This window comes from Mustelus asterias, chromosome 23, assembly GCF_964213995.1.
Source record: "Mustelus asterias chromosome 23, sMusAst1.hap1.1, whole genome shotgun sequence".
NCBI lineage: Eukaryota > Metazoa > Chordata > Chondrichthyes > Carcharhiniformes > Triakidae > Mustelus > Mustelus asterias.
Window position 1 is genome coordinate 23260917 of NC_135823.1, and position 15157 is coordinate 23276073.

General features: G+C 47.4%; 1 protein-coding gene across 1 annotated transcript in view; it reads left to right on the forward strand.

Moving 5' to 3' along the window:
• LOC144510922 (equilibrative nucleoside transporter 4-like) overlaps positions 1-14826 on the forward strand; it is a 51937-nt gene extending 37111 nt beyond the window's left edge. The window contains exons 8-9 of the mRNA XM_078240980.1: positions 10486-10657; positions 14373-14826. Coding sequence (XP_078097106.1) covers positions 10486-10628 — 143 coding nt within the window. The 3' untranslated portion in view covers positions 10629-10657; positions 14373-14826. The remainder of the gene's footprint in view (positions 1-10485; positions 10658-14372) is intronic.
• The last annotated feature ends 331 nt before the right edge of the window (positions 14827-15157 follow it).

Here is a 15157-nt window from a genome sequence, read left to right on the forward strand (position 1 = left end):
GCCGAGTGGAGGATCCATCTCGGGCTCCTCTGGAGCTCCCCAACCTCACGGGTTCCAGTCTTCGACAAATTCGATTCACTCCACAAGATATTCTTAAATGGCTGAAGGCACTGGCTACTGAAAAGGCCATGGACAATATTCCAGCAATAGACTTATGCTCCAAAACTAGCCATGCCCCCTAACCAAGCTATTCCCATACAGCTACAACCCTGGTATCTGTTTGGCAATGTTTAAAATAGCCCAGGTATGTCCTGTACACAAAAAGCAGGACAAATCCAACCCGGCCAATTACAGCCTAATCAGTCTATTCCCAATCATCAGTAAAGTGCTGGAAGGGATCATCGACAGTGCTATCAGCGGCATTTACTCAGCAATAACCTGCTCATGGATACTCCGCTTAGGTTCTGCCGGGTTCATTGACCCTTTGACTTTATTACAGCCTTGGTTCAAACAGGGATAAGAGAGCTGAATGCCAGAGGTGAGGTGAGAGTGACAACTCTTGACATCAAGGCTACATTTCACTGAGTGAGGCATCAAGGAGCCCTCGCAAAACTGGAATCAGTGGGAATTGGGGGGAAAATTCTCCACTGGTTGAAGATGATTGTAGTGATTGGAAGTCAATCATCTCAGCTCCAGAACATCACTGCATGAGCTCCTAGGGTAGTGTCTTAGGCCCAACCACCTTCAGCAGCTTCATGAATCATTTTCCTACCATCATAAGGTCAGAACAAAGAACAAAGAACAAAGAACAATACAGCACAGGAACAGGCCCTTCGGCCCTCCAAGCCCGCGCCGCTCCCCGGTCCAGGATTGAATCCTGAATCCAGGATCCCCGCCCAATTTTCCAGCCTATCTACATACCAATATCCTATCCACCGAGCTGTCCCTCACAGCTACGATGCTTTGTTCATTACAACCTATTAACTCACCCCCACCCCCCTATTCCAGACCATGTGATCCCCAGGGAGAGGCGAAAACCCAGAGTGAAAAACCCCAGGGCCAATATGGGGAAAAAAAAAAATCTGGGAAATTCCTCTCCGACCCCCTGAGGCGATCGAAACGAGTCCAGGAGATCACAATGGCCCTGATCGGAAAATGCTTCCCAACCCTAGTCATTTCCACTTCCATGAACACCATATGAATTCCCTGCCCCCGAGACAGGTTCCCAACTATCCGCAGTCTCGCTCTGTACTGGCACCAGCAAGATGATCATAGAATGAAGCCTTGAAACGAGAAACAAGGAACAATTAGCCCGCGCCGCTCCCTGGTCCAAACTAGACCACTCTTTTGTATCCCTCCATTCCCACTCCGGTCATATAGCTGTCTAGATAAGTCTTAAACGTTCCCAGTGTGTCCGCCTCCACCACCTTGCCCGGCAACACATTCCAGGCCCCCACGACCCTCTGTGTGAAATATGTCCTTCTGATATCTGTGTTAAACCTCCCCCCCTTCAAAGAACAAAGAACAAAGAACAGTACAGCACAGGAAACAGGCCTTCGGCCCTCCAAGCCTGTGCCGCTCCTTGGTCCAACTAGACCAATCGTTTGTATCCCTCCATTCCCAGGCTGCTCATGTGACTATCCAGGTAAGTCTTAAACGATGTCAGCGTGCCTGCCTCCACCACCCTACTTGGCAGCGCATTCCAGGCCCCCACCACCCTCTGTGTAAAAAACGTCCCTCTGATGTCTGAGTTATACTTCGCCCCTCTCAGCTTGAGCCCGTGACCCCTCGTGATCGTCACCTCCGACCTGGGAAAAAGCTTCCCACTGTTCACCCTATCTATACCCTTCATAATCTTGTATACCTCTATTAGATCTCCCCTCATTCTCCGTCTTTCCAAGGAGAACAACCCCAGTCTACCCAATCTCTCCTCATAGCTAAGACCCTCCATACCAGGCAACATCCTGGTAAACCTTCTCTGCACTCTCTCCAATGCCTCCACGTCCTTCTGGTAGTGCGGCGACCAGAACTGGACGCAGTACTCCAAATGCGGCCTAACCAGCGTTCTATACAGCTGCATCATCAGACTCCAGCTTTTATACTCTATACCCCGTCCTATAAAGGCAAGCATACCATATGCCTTCTTCACCACCTTCTCCACCTGTGTTGCCACCTTCAAGGATTTGTGGACTTGCACACCTAGGTCCCTCTGTGTTTCTATACTCCTGATGACTCTGCCATTTATTGCATAACTCCTCCCTACATTATTTCTTCCAAAATGCATCACTTCGCATTTATCCGGATTAAATTCCATCTGCCACCTCTCCGCCCAATTTTCCAGCCTATCTATATCCTGCTGTATTGCCCGACAATGCTCTTCGCTATCCGCAATTCCAGCCATCTTTGTGTCATCCGCAAACTTGCTGATTACACCAGTTACACCTTCTTCCAAATCATTTATATATATCACAAATAGCAGAGGTCCCAGTACAGAGCCCTGCGGAACACCACTGGTCACAGACCTCCAGCCGGAAAAAGACCCTTCGACCACTACCCTCTGTCTCCTATGGCCAAGCCAGTTCTCCACCCATCGAGCCACTTCTCCTTGTATCCCATGAGCCTTAACCTTCTTAACCAACCTGCCATGTGGGACTTTGTCAAATGCCTTACTGAAATCCATATAGACGACATCCACGGCCCTTCCTTCATCAACCGTTTTTGTCACTTCCTCAAAAAACTCCACCAAATTTGTAAGGCACGACCTCCCTCTTACAAAACCATGCTGTCTGTCACTAATGAGATTGTTCCGTTCTAAATGCACATACATCCTGTCTCTAAGAATCCTCTCCAACAACTTCCCTACCACGGACGTCAAGCTCACCGGCCTATAATTTCCTGGGTTATCCCTGCTACCCTTCTTAAACAACGGGACCACATTCGCTATCCTCCAATCCTCAGGGACCTCACCCGTGTCCAAAGAAGCGACAAAGATTTCCGTCAGAGGCCCAGCAATTTCCTCTCTCGTCTCCCTGAGCAGTCGAGGATAGATGCCATCAGGCCCTGGGGCTTTGTCAGTTTTAATGTTCCCTAAAAAACCTAACACTTCCTCTCTCGTAATGGAGATTTTCTCTAACGGGTCAACACCTCCCTCCGAGACACTCCCGGTTAACACGCCCCTCTCCTTCGTGAATACCGATGCAAAGTATTCATTTAGGATCTCCCCTATTCCCTTGGGTTCTAAGCATAATTCCCCTCCTTTGTCCCTGAGAGGTCCGATTTTCTCCCTGACAACTCTTTTGTTCCTAACGTATGAATAGAATGCCTTAGGATTCTCCTTAATCCTGCCTGCCAAGAACATCTCGTGCCCTCTTTTTGCCCTTCTAACTCCCCGTTTGAGATCTTTCCTACTCTCTCTGTATTCCTCCAGAGCTCCATCTGTTTTCAGTTGCCTGGACTTAACGTACGCCTCCCTTTTCATTTTAATCAGATCCTCAATTTCCCTGGTTATCCACGGCTCTCGAATCCTACCTTTCCTATCTTTCCTTTTTACAGGCACATGCCTATCCTGCAGCCTTATCAATAGTTCCTTAAAAGACTCCCACATGCCAGACGCGGACTTACCCTCGAACATCCTCTCCCAATCAACATCCACCAATTCCTGCCTAATCCGGCTATAGTCAGCCTTCCCCCAATTTAGCACCCTGCCCGTAGGACAGCACTCATCCTTGTCCATTACTATCCTAAAGTTAACAGAGTTGTGGTCACTATTTGCCACATGTTCCCCTACCGAAACTTTGACGACCTGACCGGGCTCATTTCCCAGAACTAGGTCCAGTATAGCCCCCTCTCTAGTCGGGCTATCTACATACTGTTCCAAAGAACCTTCCAGTACGCATTTTACAAATTCCTCCCCGTCCGGTCCCCCAGCTCTAAGCACTTTCCAGTCTGTGCCAGGGAAATTAAAGTCCCCCACTACAACAACCCTATGTTTTCTGCACCTATCCAGAATCTCCTGACATATCCTTTCCTCCACTTCCCGTGGGCTGTTGGGTGGTCTGTAGTACACCCCCAGCATAGTGACTGCACCCTTCCTGTTTCTGAGTTCCACCCACAGCGACTCAGTACATGACCCCTCTAAGTTGTCTACCCTCTGCACCGCGGTAATATGCTCCTTAACTAATATCGCTACTCCCCCACCTTTTTTAGCCCCTCCTCTGTCTCGCCTAAAACACTGATACCCCGGAATATTCAGCTGCCAGTCCTGTCCTTCTTTTAACCAAGTTTCCGTCACCGCAACCACATCCAAATTCCGCACAAGCATTAAGGCCCTAAGTTCGTCTGTTTTACCTGTTACACTCCTCGCATTGAAGCAGATGCACTCCAGACCTCCAGGCCCAGTCAGGTCCTCCTCCTCCAGAGTGCTCCTCTTCTTAGCTAGCCTTGCCCTGGCCCCCAGCTCGACCCCAGCCTCAGTATTTACTGACCTCCTGTTTTGTTCCCCACCCCCCTGCCACACTAGTTTAAATCCTGCCGAAACACTCGAGCAAAACTCCCAGCCAGGATATTTGCTCCCTTCCAGTTAAGGTGTAACCCATCCTTTCTGTACAGTTGCCATCCTGACTTGAAGATTTCCCAGTTATCTATGAATTTAAAACCCTCCCTCTTGCACCAGTCCTTTAGCCACGCGTTCAACTGTAGAATCTCCCTGTTCCGAGCCTCACTTGCACTAGGCACCGGGAGCAGTCCAGAGATTGCTACACTGGAGGTCTTACTTTTTAGCCTAGCACCCAACTCCCTGAATTTCTCTCGTATGACCCCCCTGCTCTTCCTACCTACATCATTTCCCCCAATGTGTACAATCACATCCGTTTGACTACCTTCCTTTTTAAATATGCTTCCTACCCTCTCGGAGACATCCAGTACCCCGGCACCAGGGAGGCAGACTACCATCCTGGATTCTCGTTCAGTCCCACAGAAGCGCCTGTCCGTGTCTCTAACTATTGCGTCCCCCACAACTATCGCTCTCCTAAACCCCTTCTTTCCCTTCCGGACCCCTGAGCCTGTCCCCGTGGAGGCGATCTGGTCCTCGTGGCTTACCCCTGGAGGGTCATCCCCCTCCACAGAATCCAAAACAATATACCTATTGTGGAGGGGGACAACCACAGGGGATCCCTCCACAGACTGCTCACTCCCTTCCCTTCTCCCATCTGTTGCCCATCCCTTTCTCTTATGGGAGACTGCCACTGGGGTGCTTTCTGGCACATCACCCTTCTGACTATTACCCCTCCTAACCGTGACCCACGTGTCTTCCTTCCGAGACCCTGGTGTCACTACCTGACTATAACTTTTATCTATGACTCTCTCATTTTCCCTAACTAAACTGAGTTCATCGAGCCTCAGCTCCAGCTCCCTTACACGATCCTTCAGGAGATGCAGTTCCACACATCTGGCACAGATATGGACTTCCGGGAGGCAAGTTGTCTCCAGGAACTCCCACATCCCACACCGAATGCAGTATACTGGCCTCCCACTCATACCAGCCATGTCCTTTTTAGTTTTGGGGATAAAACAAAAAGGGGGTGTAACCGAAGAAAAACAAACAAACAACCTTCCTCGCCGAAGCCCTGTGAGCCAAAGCCCTTTTAGCTCTCACTCTGTCCCCTGCTCACTCCACTGCCCGCTAACGACGCTGCCCGCTCAAAGGTGCGGCCTACTTTTAAACCCTCCAAAATCTTCCCAGGCTGCTGCTGGGCCTATTTCCTGTTTAGAAAAAAAAACCTCCGATTTTTTTCACTAATTGAACTGAAAAATAATTAAATAAATTAATTACTCTACTGCAGCCCGAGCAGCACTCCCACAGTGAGACACCAACTGTCACACTCCACTGCAGCCCGAGCAGCACTCCCTCACTGAGACCTAACTGCTGATTTCCTTTCTTGGTTCAGTGGCTTTACATTGGAAAGTATTTTATTGACTGTGAGACACTTAAGGACATTCTGAGACTGCGAAAGATGCTACATAAATCCAACATTCTCTTTCTTCTCCTCACCTACCTGATCCCCTAAATTTGTTCTCTGCAATTATTGTAATTCCTGTCCTGTGAATTGGGTGCTGACCTTCATTTATATAATATATATAATATATATTCAGTAGCCTTAGATCAATGTGGGGAATATCGGGCAAGATTGCTAGAAGTGGAATGTTTATTGATGACTGTACAATGTTTAGCACTATTCACTCTCCTCAGATACTGAAACATGTCCAAATGTAGTAAGGTCTGGACAATATCCATGGTCGGGCTGACAAGTAACATTCGCGCCACACAAATGCCCGACAGTGGCCACCTCCAACAAGGAAGGATCTAATCATCTCCCTTTAACATTCAATGGCATTACCATTGCTAAATCTCCCACTATCAACATTTTGGGGGTTACCATTGACCAGAAACTGAACCGGATGAGCCATATAAATACTGTGGCTATGTGAGCAAGCACCGCACCCACCACTTTAAACAACACTTCCTCCACCACTGACGCACAATGGCAGCAGTGTGTACCATCGACACAATGCACAGCAACTCACCAAGGCTCCTTCAACAGCACCTTCCAAACCCGTGACCTCCACCCCCTAGAAAGACAAGGGCAGCATGCCAATGGGAACACCACCCCCTGCAAGTTCCCCTCCAAATCACTCACCATCCTGACTTGGAAATACATCAGCCGTTCCTTCACTGTCGCTGGGTCAAAATCCTGGAACTCCCTCTCTAACAGCACTGTAGGTGTACCTACGCCTCAGAGACTGCAGCATTCAAGAAGGTGGCTCACCACCATCTTCACAAGGGCAACTCAGATTGGGCAATAGATACTGGCCAGCCAGTGACACCCACGTCCCATAAAAGAATTAAAAAAAACTCCCTCTAGCTTTCATCAATATTTATACCTCAACCAACATCAGTAAAACAGTTTATTTGTCCGTCACTACAGTGCTGTTTATAGGTCTTGTGGCTGCCAGATTTCCTTTCTTGGTTCAGTGGCTTTACATTGGAAAGTATTTTATTGACTGTGAGACACTTAAGGACATTCTGAGACTGCGAAAGATGCTACATAAATCCAACATTCTCTTTCTTCTCCTCACCTACCTGATCCCCTAAATTTGTTCTCTGCAATTATTGTAATTCCTGTCCTGTGAATTGGGTGCTGACCTTCATTTATATAATATATATAATATATATTCAGTAGCCTTAGATCAATGTGGGGAATATCGGGCAAGATTGCTTCCTGATTTGTGCCGTCCATTGAGCTCTGTGGGCAGTGTGTCTTTGGGTGAGGTGCGAGAATCTGGATTCTCCCCCGAGTTGAATAGTGTCTGTGTTCACTCTCGAAGCTTATGAAGAATAATTTCTTTGCATTTGTTGGGCCAGTAACATGTGGCACCATTATCAATGACTTCTCGCAAGGCCCTCCTTTTGTGGTCTACAATGAAGCCAAGACCAGTAGCTTTATATTTGACCCACAACAGATATGTGTCTGCCCAGCCTCAGTGAGACATTCTCATGGTAGATAAAGTTTTTTTTTAAAGTTTAAAGTTTATTTATTAGTATCACAGGTAGGCTTACATTAACACTGCAATGAAGTTACTGTGAAAATCCCCCAGTCGCCACAGGGAGAATTTAGCATGGCCAATGAACCTAACCAGCACATCTTTTGGACAGTGGGAGGAAACTGGAGCACCCGGAGGAAACCCACACAGGCAAGGGGAGAACATGCAGACTCCGCACAGACAGTGGCCCAAGCCGGGAATCGAACCACCCTGGGGCTGTAAGGCAGCAGTGCTAACCACTGTGCCAACGTGCTGCCCGATACCCTGGGCAGGATCCAGCTTTCCTGAGGATCCACTGTGGGGAGGGTTTGCTGCCATTCCCATTCCCTCGGACAGCCAGCTATACGATCAAAGCCCATGCGGGTTCACAGAATGAGCCCAAAGCACGGCCCTGGGACTAGGAAAGACAAAGAAATGAATGATTGTTTCTACAAGGAACAGCGAAAGATCAAATCAGTGCCCTAAAAATGCCCAGTGTTGACAAATGCCCCCATTTGCAAATGACATCATCCACCCTTTACACGTGTCCATAACTGCCACCTCTGGAGTTTTTATTAATCTTCAATAGGATGTGGCAGTCACTGGCAAGGCCAGCTTTTGTTGCCCATCCCTAATTGCCACTGAACTGAGTAGCTGGCTAGCCTGTTTCAGAGGGCAGTTCACATTGCTGTGGGTCTGGAGTTACAAATAGGCCAAAAGACAGCAGATTTCCTTCCCTGAAGGGCACTCGCGAACCAGATGGGTTTTTATGACAATTGATGATAGTTTCATAGTCACCATTACTGAGATTCGCTTTCAATTGCAGATTTTATTAATTGAATTTCAATTCCACCAGCTGCCCTGTCAGATGTGTATGAAGGTAGGTCTGCGGCCTAGCAACTATCTCCAGGTAGATCATATATCCGCTGGAAATATCCATTCCACTTTGCAGAGCTGTAAAGACTCTGAATGTCAACAGTGACAGTGTGCCAGTCAGCGAGAGTGACGCAGATTACAAACCTGTAAATATCAATTTCAAACCGTATTTATTTTGAGAATGATGTGAGTCAAAATAGAATGAAATAATTACAGCAGAATGAGTGAGGGATGTCAGTCCGAAAGGGTGACACATGTCAGGTCTGATAGACAGGGTGGAAATGTGGCTTTAGTTAGAGTTTCACTCATTCCTGAAGATCGTGACAGAACAATTTGATAGATTTCTACCCAAACAGAACCCAAAACGAGGCTTGAGTTTTAAGTTAGCATTTATTAGTTATTTCCGTGGTCACGCCATCGTTTATGGTGAACGCAAATATGTTTTTAAAGACCTGGGAGTCTCAGCTGTTTTCCTGTTTAAAACATTGTGGAATTACACCTGAATGACTATCTTGTGTTGGTGGTCACTATAACAATAGAGAAATGCTGGAAAGCCAGAGGTTCTGTGGTGTCAACTATCACATCCCACACAATGGTTCCCCATGTTTCCCCATCCCACACAATGGTTCCTCATGTTTCCCCATCCCACACAATGGTTCCTCATGTTTCCCCATCCCACACAATGACTCCCATGTTTCTCTATCCCACACAATGGCTGCCATGTTTCTCTATCCCACACAATGGCTCCCATGTTTCTCTATCCCACACAATGGTTCCCCATGTTTCCCCATCCCACACAATGACTCCCATGTTTCTCTATCCCACACAATGGCTGCCATGTTTCTCTATCCCACACAATGGCTCCCATGTTTCTCCATCCCACACAATGACCCCCATGTTTCTCTATCCCACACAATGGCTCCCATGTTTCTCCATCCCACACAATGGCTCCCATGTTTCTCTATCCCACACAATGGTTCCCCATGTTTCCCCATCCCACACAATGACCCCCATGTTTCTCTATCCCACACAATGGTTCCTCATGTTCCCCATCCCACACAATGGCCCCCATGTTTCCCCATCCCACACAATGGCCCCCATGTTTCTCCATCCCACACAATGGCCCCCATGTTTCCCCATCCCACACAATGGCCCCCATGTTTCTCCATCCCACACAATGGTTCCCCATGTTTCTCCATCCCACACAATGGCTCCCCATGTTTCCCCATCCCACACAATGACCCCCATGTTTCTCTATCCCACACAATGGTTCCCCATGTTTCCCCATCCCACACAATGACCCCCATGTTTCTCTATCCCGCACAATGGTTCCCCATGTTTCCCCATCCCACACAATGACCCCCATGTTTCTCTATCCCACACAATGGCCCCCATGTTTCCCCAATCGCACACAGTGGCTCCAGTGACAACAGTGAACATTAATGGCCCAGGCAGTCATGTTAAAGACCATCCTAATGTAAATAACGACATAGTAAAATATTACTAACACACCCGAAGGTGCTTCCTGGTTACGTTATCATATCAAATTCGGCACTAAGTCACAAAAGGAGCCAATAGGACAGCTGACCAGAGGCTTGGTTTAAGTTTTAAGAAATGTCTTAAAGGAGGAGGAAGAGGTAAAGAGTCGGAGAGCTATGGCGAGGGCCCGGCTGCCAATGGTGGGACGATTAAAATTGGGGGTGCGTAAGAGGCCAGATTTGGAGGAGCGTAGACAACTCGGAAGGTTCCAGAAGGATTAAGGGATTTGAAAATGAAACTGAGAATTTTAAAATCCAGGCATTTCTTGATCAGAGCCGGAATTTTCCTGTCCCGTCTGCCACGGGAATGGTAGCGGACGGGAGGGAGGGTTGGATCATGCAACGGTCCATTGACCTCGGGCGGGAGTTTCTGGTTTTGGGGCGAGCGCGGCTGGAAAATCCCCGCCCCAGGAGCTAATGTGGGTCAACAAGCCACATGGGGTAATCAGTGAACAGGTCTTGGTGCAAGTTAAGATAAGGGCAGCCAAAGCTTGGATGACGTCAAGTTCTTTAATGCCCTGCTTGAGAGCTTACACTGCCTCTTTCTTCACAGGTAACACCATGACCGTCTCCTACATGTCGGGACTAACGCTAGGATCTGCAGTCGCCTACGTCACGTACAGCCTGACCAGTATGTCTCATACATCATGTATTCACACTGAAACAATCAACGCTTCTTTCAGCACAGGACTCTAAACAAAGGCTCTCTTCAACTCTCACATGGGGTGAGCAAACCTCCAGAATTTCGGTTCAATAGAACACGTGGCTTGAATAAAACACCCAAAGGTTTATTGCTCAACCCGACAACAAACATTTGCCCCCCTTTGCGGGGGGCGGGGTTTGTGATATTATTTTCTCCACCCATACTACTGAGAGTGACTAGCTTTCAATGTGAGCTTCCACAGTCATGTTTAAACAAGGACTGTTGAGTTTGAATCTGTGTCTTTACTGCTTAATGAGTTCTTGGTTTTCCCTGACCAGTTTGATATTCAACAACAAGAACAAAGGAAAACTCAGCAGGTCTGGCAGCATCTGTAAGGAGAGAAAAACAAAGTTTTGAGTCCCATTGACTCTTCATCAGAACTAAAGAGAGGGAAAATGTGTTGGATATTGTACTGGAGCAGGAAGAGATTGAGAGCAAGAGACAGATGGCCCGGTGTGGGAGTGGGAGAGAGGGCTGGGGGGGGGGGGGGAGGGAAGGGGGAGGGAGGGTCTTTGCATTGAGACCAAAGTATATGGGATATTTGAAAAAACAGTGTTTAAGATGGAGGAGAGAGGTCACAATCTAAAGTTGTTGAACGCAACAATATTCAAAATATTGGGTGAGATTTTCCGGCCTGCCAGCGACGTGTTTCCCGCTGGCAGGAGGTGGCGTGTTGTTTGCTAATTTGATAATAGGAATTGCCTTGGAGGTCTCCCCATGTTGGCAGGAAACCCACGGAAGACCGGAGAATCCTGCCGGTGTGAATGGCCAGACAATTCCGGCCATTAGCTCTGTTTTCTCTCCCTATAGATGCTGTCAGACCTGCTGTGTTCTTGCAGTATTTTCTGTTTTTGTTTCGGATTCCAGCATCCACAGTATCTTAGCTCAGCTTAGTCTGAGAGTCAGGTCTTCCAGCCATTTGTGGGATGCCTTGAGCATCTGTATCTGAGGGTAAATGGCCCCCCTAGGCCAAACCCAGACATTGTTTCTTAAATCATTAGAGGTTCAGTTGATTCTGTGTCACGTTCGTGATGAGTATCTTGAATTATAAACCATTCCTTTGTCCTCTTTTGAACCTATTTAAAATAAATCATTTAGCGTACAGAAGAATCTCATTCAACACGACATGGGGCAGGGTTTTCCAATCCCACTCGCTGTGGGAATTCTCGCAGGCGGGATGGAAAATTTGACGGACTAGCCAAATAGTCCATTGACTTTGGGTGGGACTTTCCAGACTCAGCGGGCAGGAGTTCCCACCCATGGTGTTTGTCCCGAATATGCCTGAGGGCACTTTCAGCCCTGTGATTTCACATTCAACGTTGCTTGCAATATTCTCGCTCAAAAACATAAAGGATTTTGAAACAGTAAAGAAAAGAGAGAAGTGGTTTCCAATGGCAGAGCATTTGATTTAAGTTCCTTGACAAAAGAACCAGAGGTGGTATGAAGGAAAAAACTTACACGGCAAGTCTTTCAGGTTGGGAATGTACTGTCTGAAAGGGTGCTGAAAGCACATTCAGTCATAACCTTCAATAGACAATTGGGTAAATACTTGAAGGGGAGTGATTTGCAATGCTATTGGGAGAAAGAAGGGGTGTAGGACCAATCATGTAGCTCTTTCAAAAAGCCAGCGTAGGAACAATGTGCCAAATGGCCTCAGTCTGTGTACCATTCTTGGCTATTTGAATGACTTTAGATTTCTGAGATTGACACAGCAATAATATCCTAAATAAATAACATTTAGCTTATAATTTTACTAGCTTTAAACATTGCTTCCTTTGTTTCTACCGACCTAACAGATTATTTTTATTGAAGTCATTTAAGGCATGGTTAGCTCTGCTGCCTCACAGTGCTAAGGACCTGGGTTTGATCCCCGACTTGGGTCACTGTCTGTGTGGAGTTTGCATTGGCTGGTGCTAAATTGTCCCACAGTGTCCAAAGATGTGTAGGTTATGTTGATTAGCCATTGTAAATATGCAGTGAGTGAGCCCGGGTAAGATGCTCTGTTGGAGAGTCAGTTCAGACTCAATGGGCTGAATCTGCACTGTAGGGATTCTTTAATTCTATTTTTTTAAGGTGGGTATAATGCTCTCACAAAATTTGACTGGATATAGGGAAGGCGATGGCCTAGTGGTATTATTGCTAGACTATTAATCCAGAAACTCCGCTAATGTTCTGGGGACCTGTTCTGTCACTCTACCCACCTCAAAAAAATAGAATCATAGAATCCCGACAGTGCAGAAGGAGGCCATTCGGCCCATCAAATCTGCACCAACTCTCTGACAGAATATCTTACCCAGGCCCTCTGTCCTGCCCTATCCCCGTAACCCCACACATTTAGCATGGCCAATCCACCTAACCTACACGTCTTTGGACTGTGGGAGGAAACTGGAGCACCCGGAGGAAACCCACACATCCTACTGTGTGGCAAATCAATATATCCATCATCATGGTGCACCACCTTACTTGATTAGAAGGGGTGGGATTCTCCCTAAAGAATTCTAAGTGCCGAATTTGTGTAAAAATTGAGTAAATCATGCTGCCTTTTTCAGCAGGACTTTCAAACTGAATCTCCCACACTCTGTGCATCGCAGAGAGCCTTAGCGTGAATCAGGATGAAAATCTGGGAATGGAGCCTATCCCGCTGAAGAGGCTGAAATCGGCGTGCTGAGCGGGCCACTGCGCTGGTCTGTCAGCCCACACTGCTGGCCTCCTGACTGCTGGCCAGCTCAATCACTGGCCAGCCCCGCAGCCCCCTCATTGCTGGCTGTGCGACACCAGCCCCTACACCCCCCCGATATCTGGCCTCCCGGACATGTCTGGGCCAGCCTCAACCCCTGGCCCATCTTCAAGAGGCATCTGTTTAAAGAGTCTCCATAAACTTCAGCAAACAATTCATGGTCAAAACTAAAGCAAAGTCTTCGAACAAAGGAAGATTGTCCCTGCAGAGAAATGCAGTGGGTGGAGGCTGGTTCCATAATGCAAATTATGTGTGTGAAATTAATCCTGGTTATCTATAGAAGTGTTATTGATGGGGAAATAACCCAATCATCTCCGTTCTAACTTGTGATGTCACCATTTTTTACACATTTGTGTTGTTCTAACCTGAGAGCTGATTCGATAGAAAATTCGATAAATATCGAAAGGAAAATATTACAGGGCCATGGAAAAAGAGCAGGGAAATGGGATTAATTGGAAATGTTTACCAATAAACTAGCCCGGGCACATTGGACCAAAGAGTCTTTCTCTGTGCTATTTCATTCTATTATATGATAAAGCTTTAGAATATGTAAGACCTTGCTTCCAATGGATAGAAGTGCGAGTGCATCATTCTCTTCCTTTATCTCTGCCAAACAAATCTTCATGGAAATGCTTGAAGGCACGGTGGCACAGTGGTTAGCACTGCTGCCTCACAGCGCCAGGGGCCCGGGTTCAATTCCGGCCTCGGGTCACTGTCTGTGCGAAGTCTGCACGTTCTCCCCGTGTCTGTGTGGGTTTCCTCCGGGTGCTCCGATTTCCTCCCACACTCCAAAGATGTGCTTGTTAGGTTGATTGGCCATGCTAAATTGTCTCTTAGTGTCCAAAGTCGGTGCAGATTCAATGGGCCAAATGGCCTCTTCCTGTGCTGTAGGAGGTTCTGTGATTGCATTTAAACTTGAGAGAGCTGGTCATAAAATAGAGTGTGCAAGAATTCTCCTTTGATGGATGATGCACTAAAATGTTGTTTATTCTCCTTGCAGGGTAATTGGAGAAATGCTAAGGGGCATTTAGCTCATGCTGTGGAAACATTGCTCGTCATCTCAGACACATTAACTAGCATCCCCGACCTGTCTGGGACTTTCTCCTTGTTCTGCCCGTCCGACAGGATTGGATGGGATCACCTACACAGACATGAGAAGCTTCTGAAGAAGCTGCGAGAGGAAGTGTTACCCACCAGGACCACGGACAGGCTTTTCTCTTGACTTTTACTTAAGACTTTAAAGAGCCCGGAAGTCTCATCTTAAGAGTGCCTGCTCATTGTCGTTTCGTCTGCCAACTCTTTATAATTGTGTGTTTGTTTCCATTTACAGAGGGAGGTGTTGTCCCCTGGCGCGCAGCTTCTGAGGCAGCATGGGAGAAGTGGGCAAGGGGCTGTAATTCAATGGGTTCATGTTCTCTCGCAATCTTCAGATAAAAATCTGAGTTTCAACAGCTAATTTAGATGGTGGTTTATTCTCGGGGGGTGGGGGGGGGGGGGGGGGGGGGGGGACGACACGCCATGTTTGTACCATGTTTCAAGGCTGCCAGAAGTGATGCTTCTGTCCATTCCTCGATCTGTGGCTTTAATCTTCTTCCCTGCGTTTAGTTTGATCACAATGCAGAGGAAAGCGTAGCGAGTGAGTTTATTCCACATGCGCAGCTGGGCAGCTGAACACAACAGCGCTCCCGGTTTGCTTAGAAGCAGAGTGCTGATGTTTCCTTGTTTAAAGGACAATGGGACATAGCTCCCACATCAAACAAACGTCACGCGTCTGTCCATAAAACT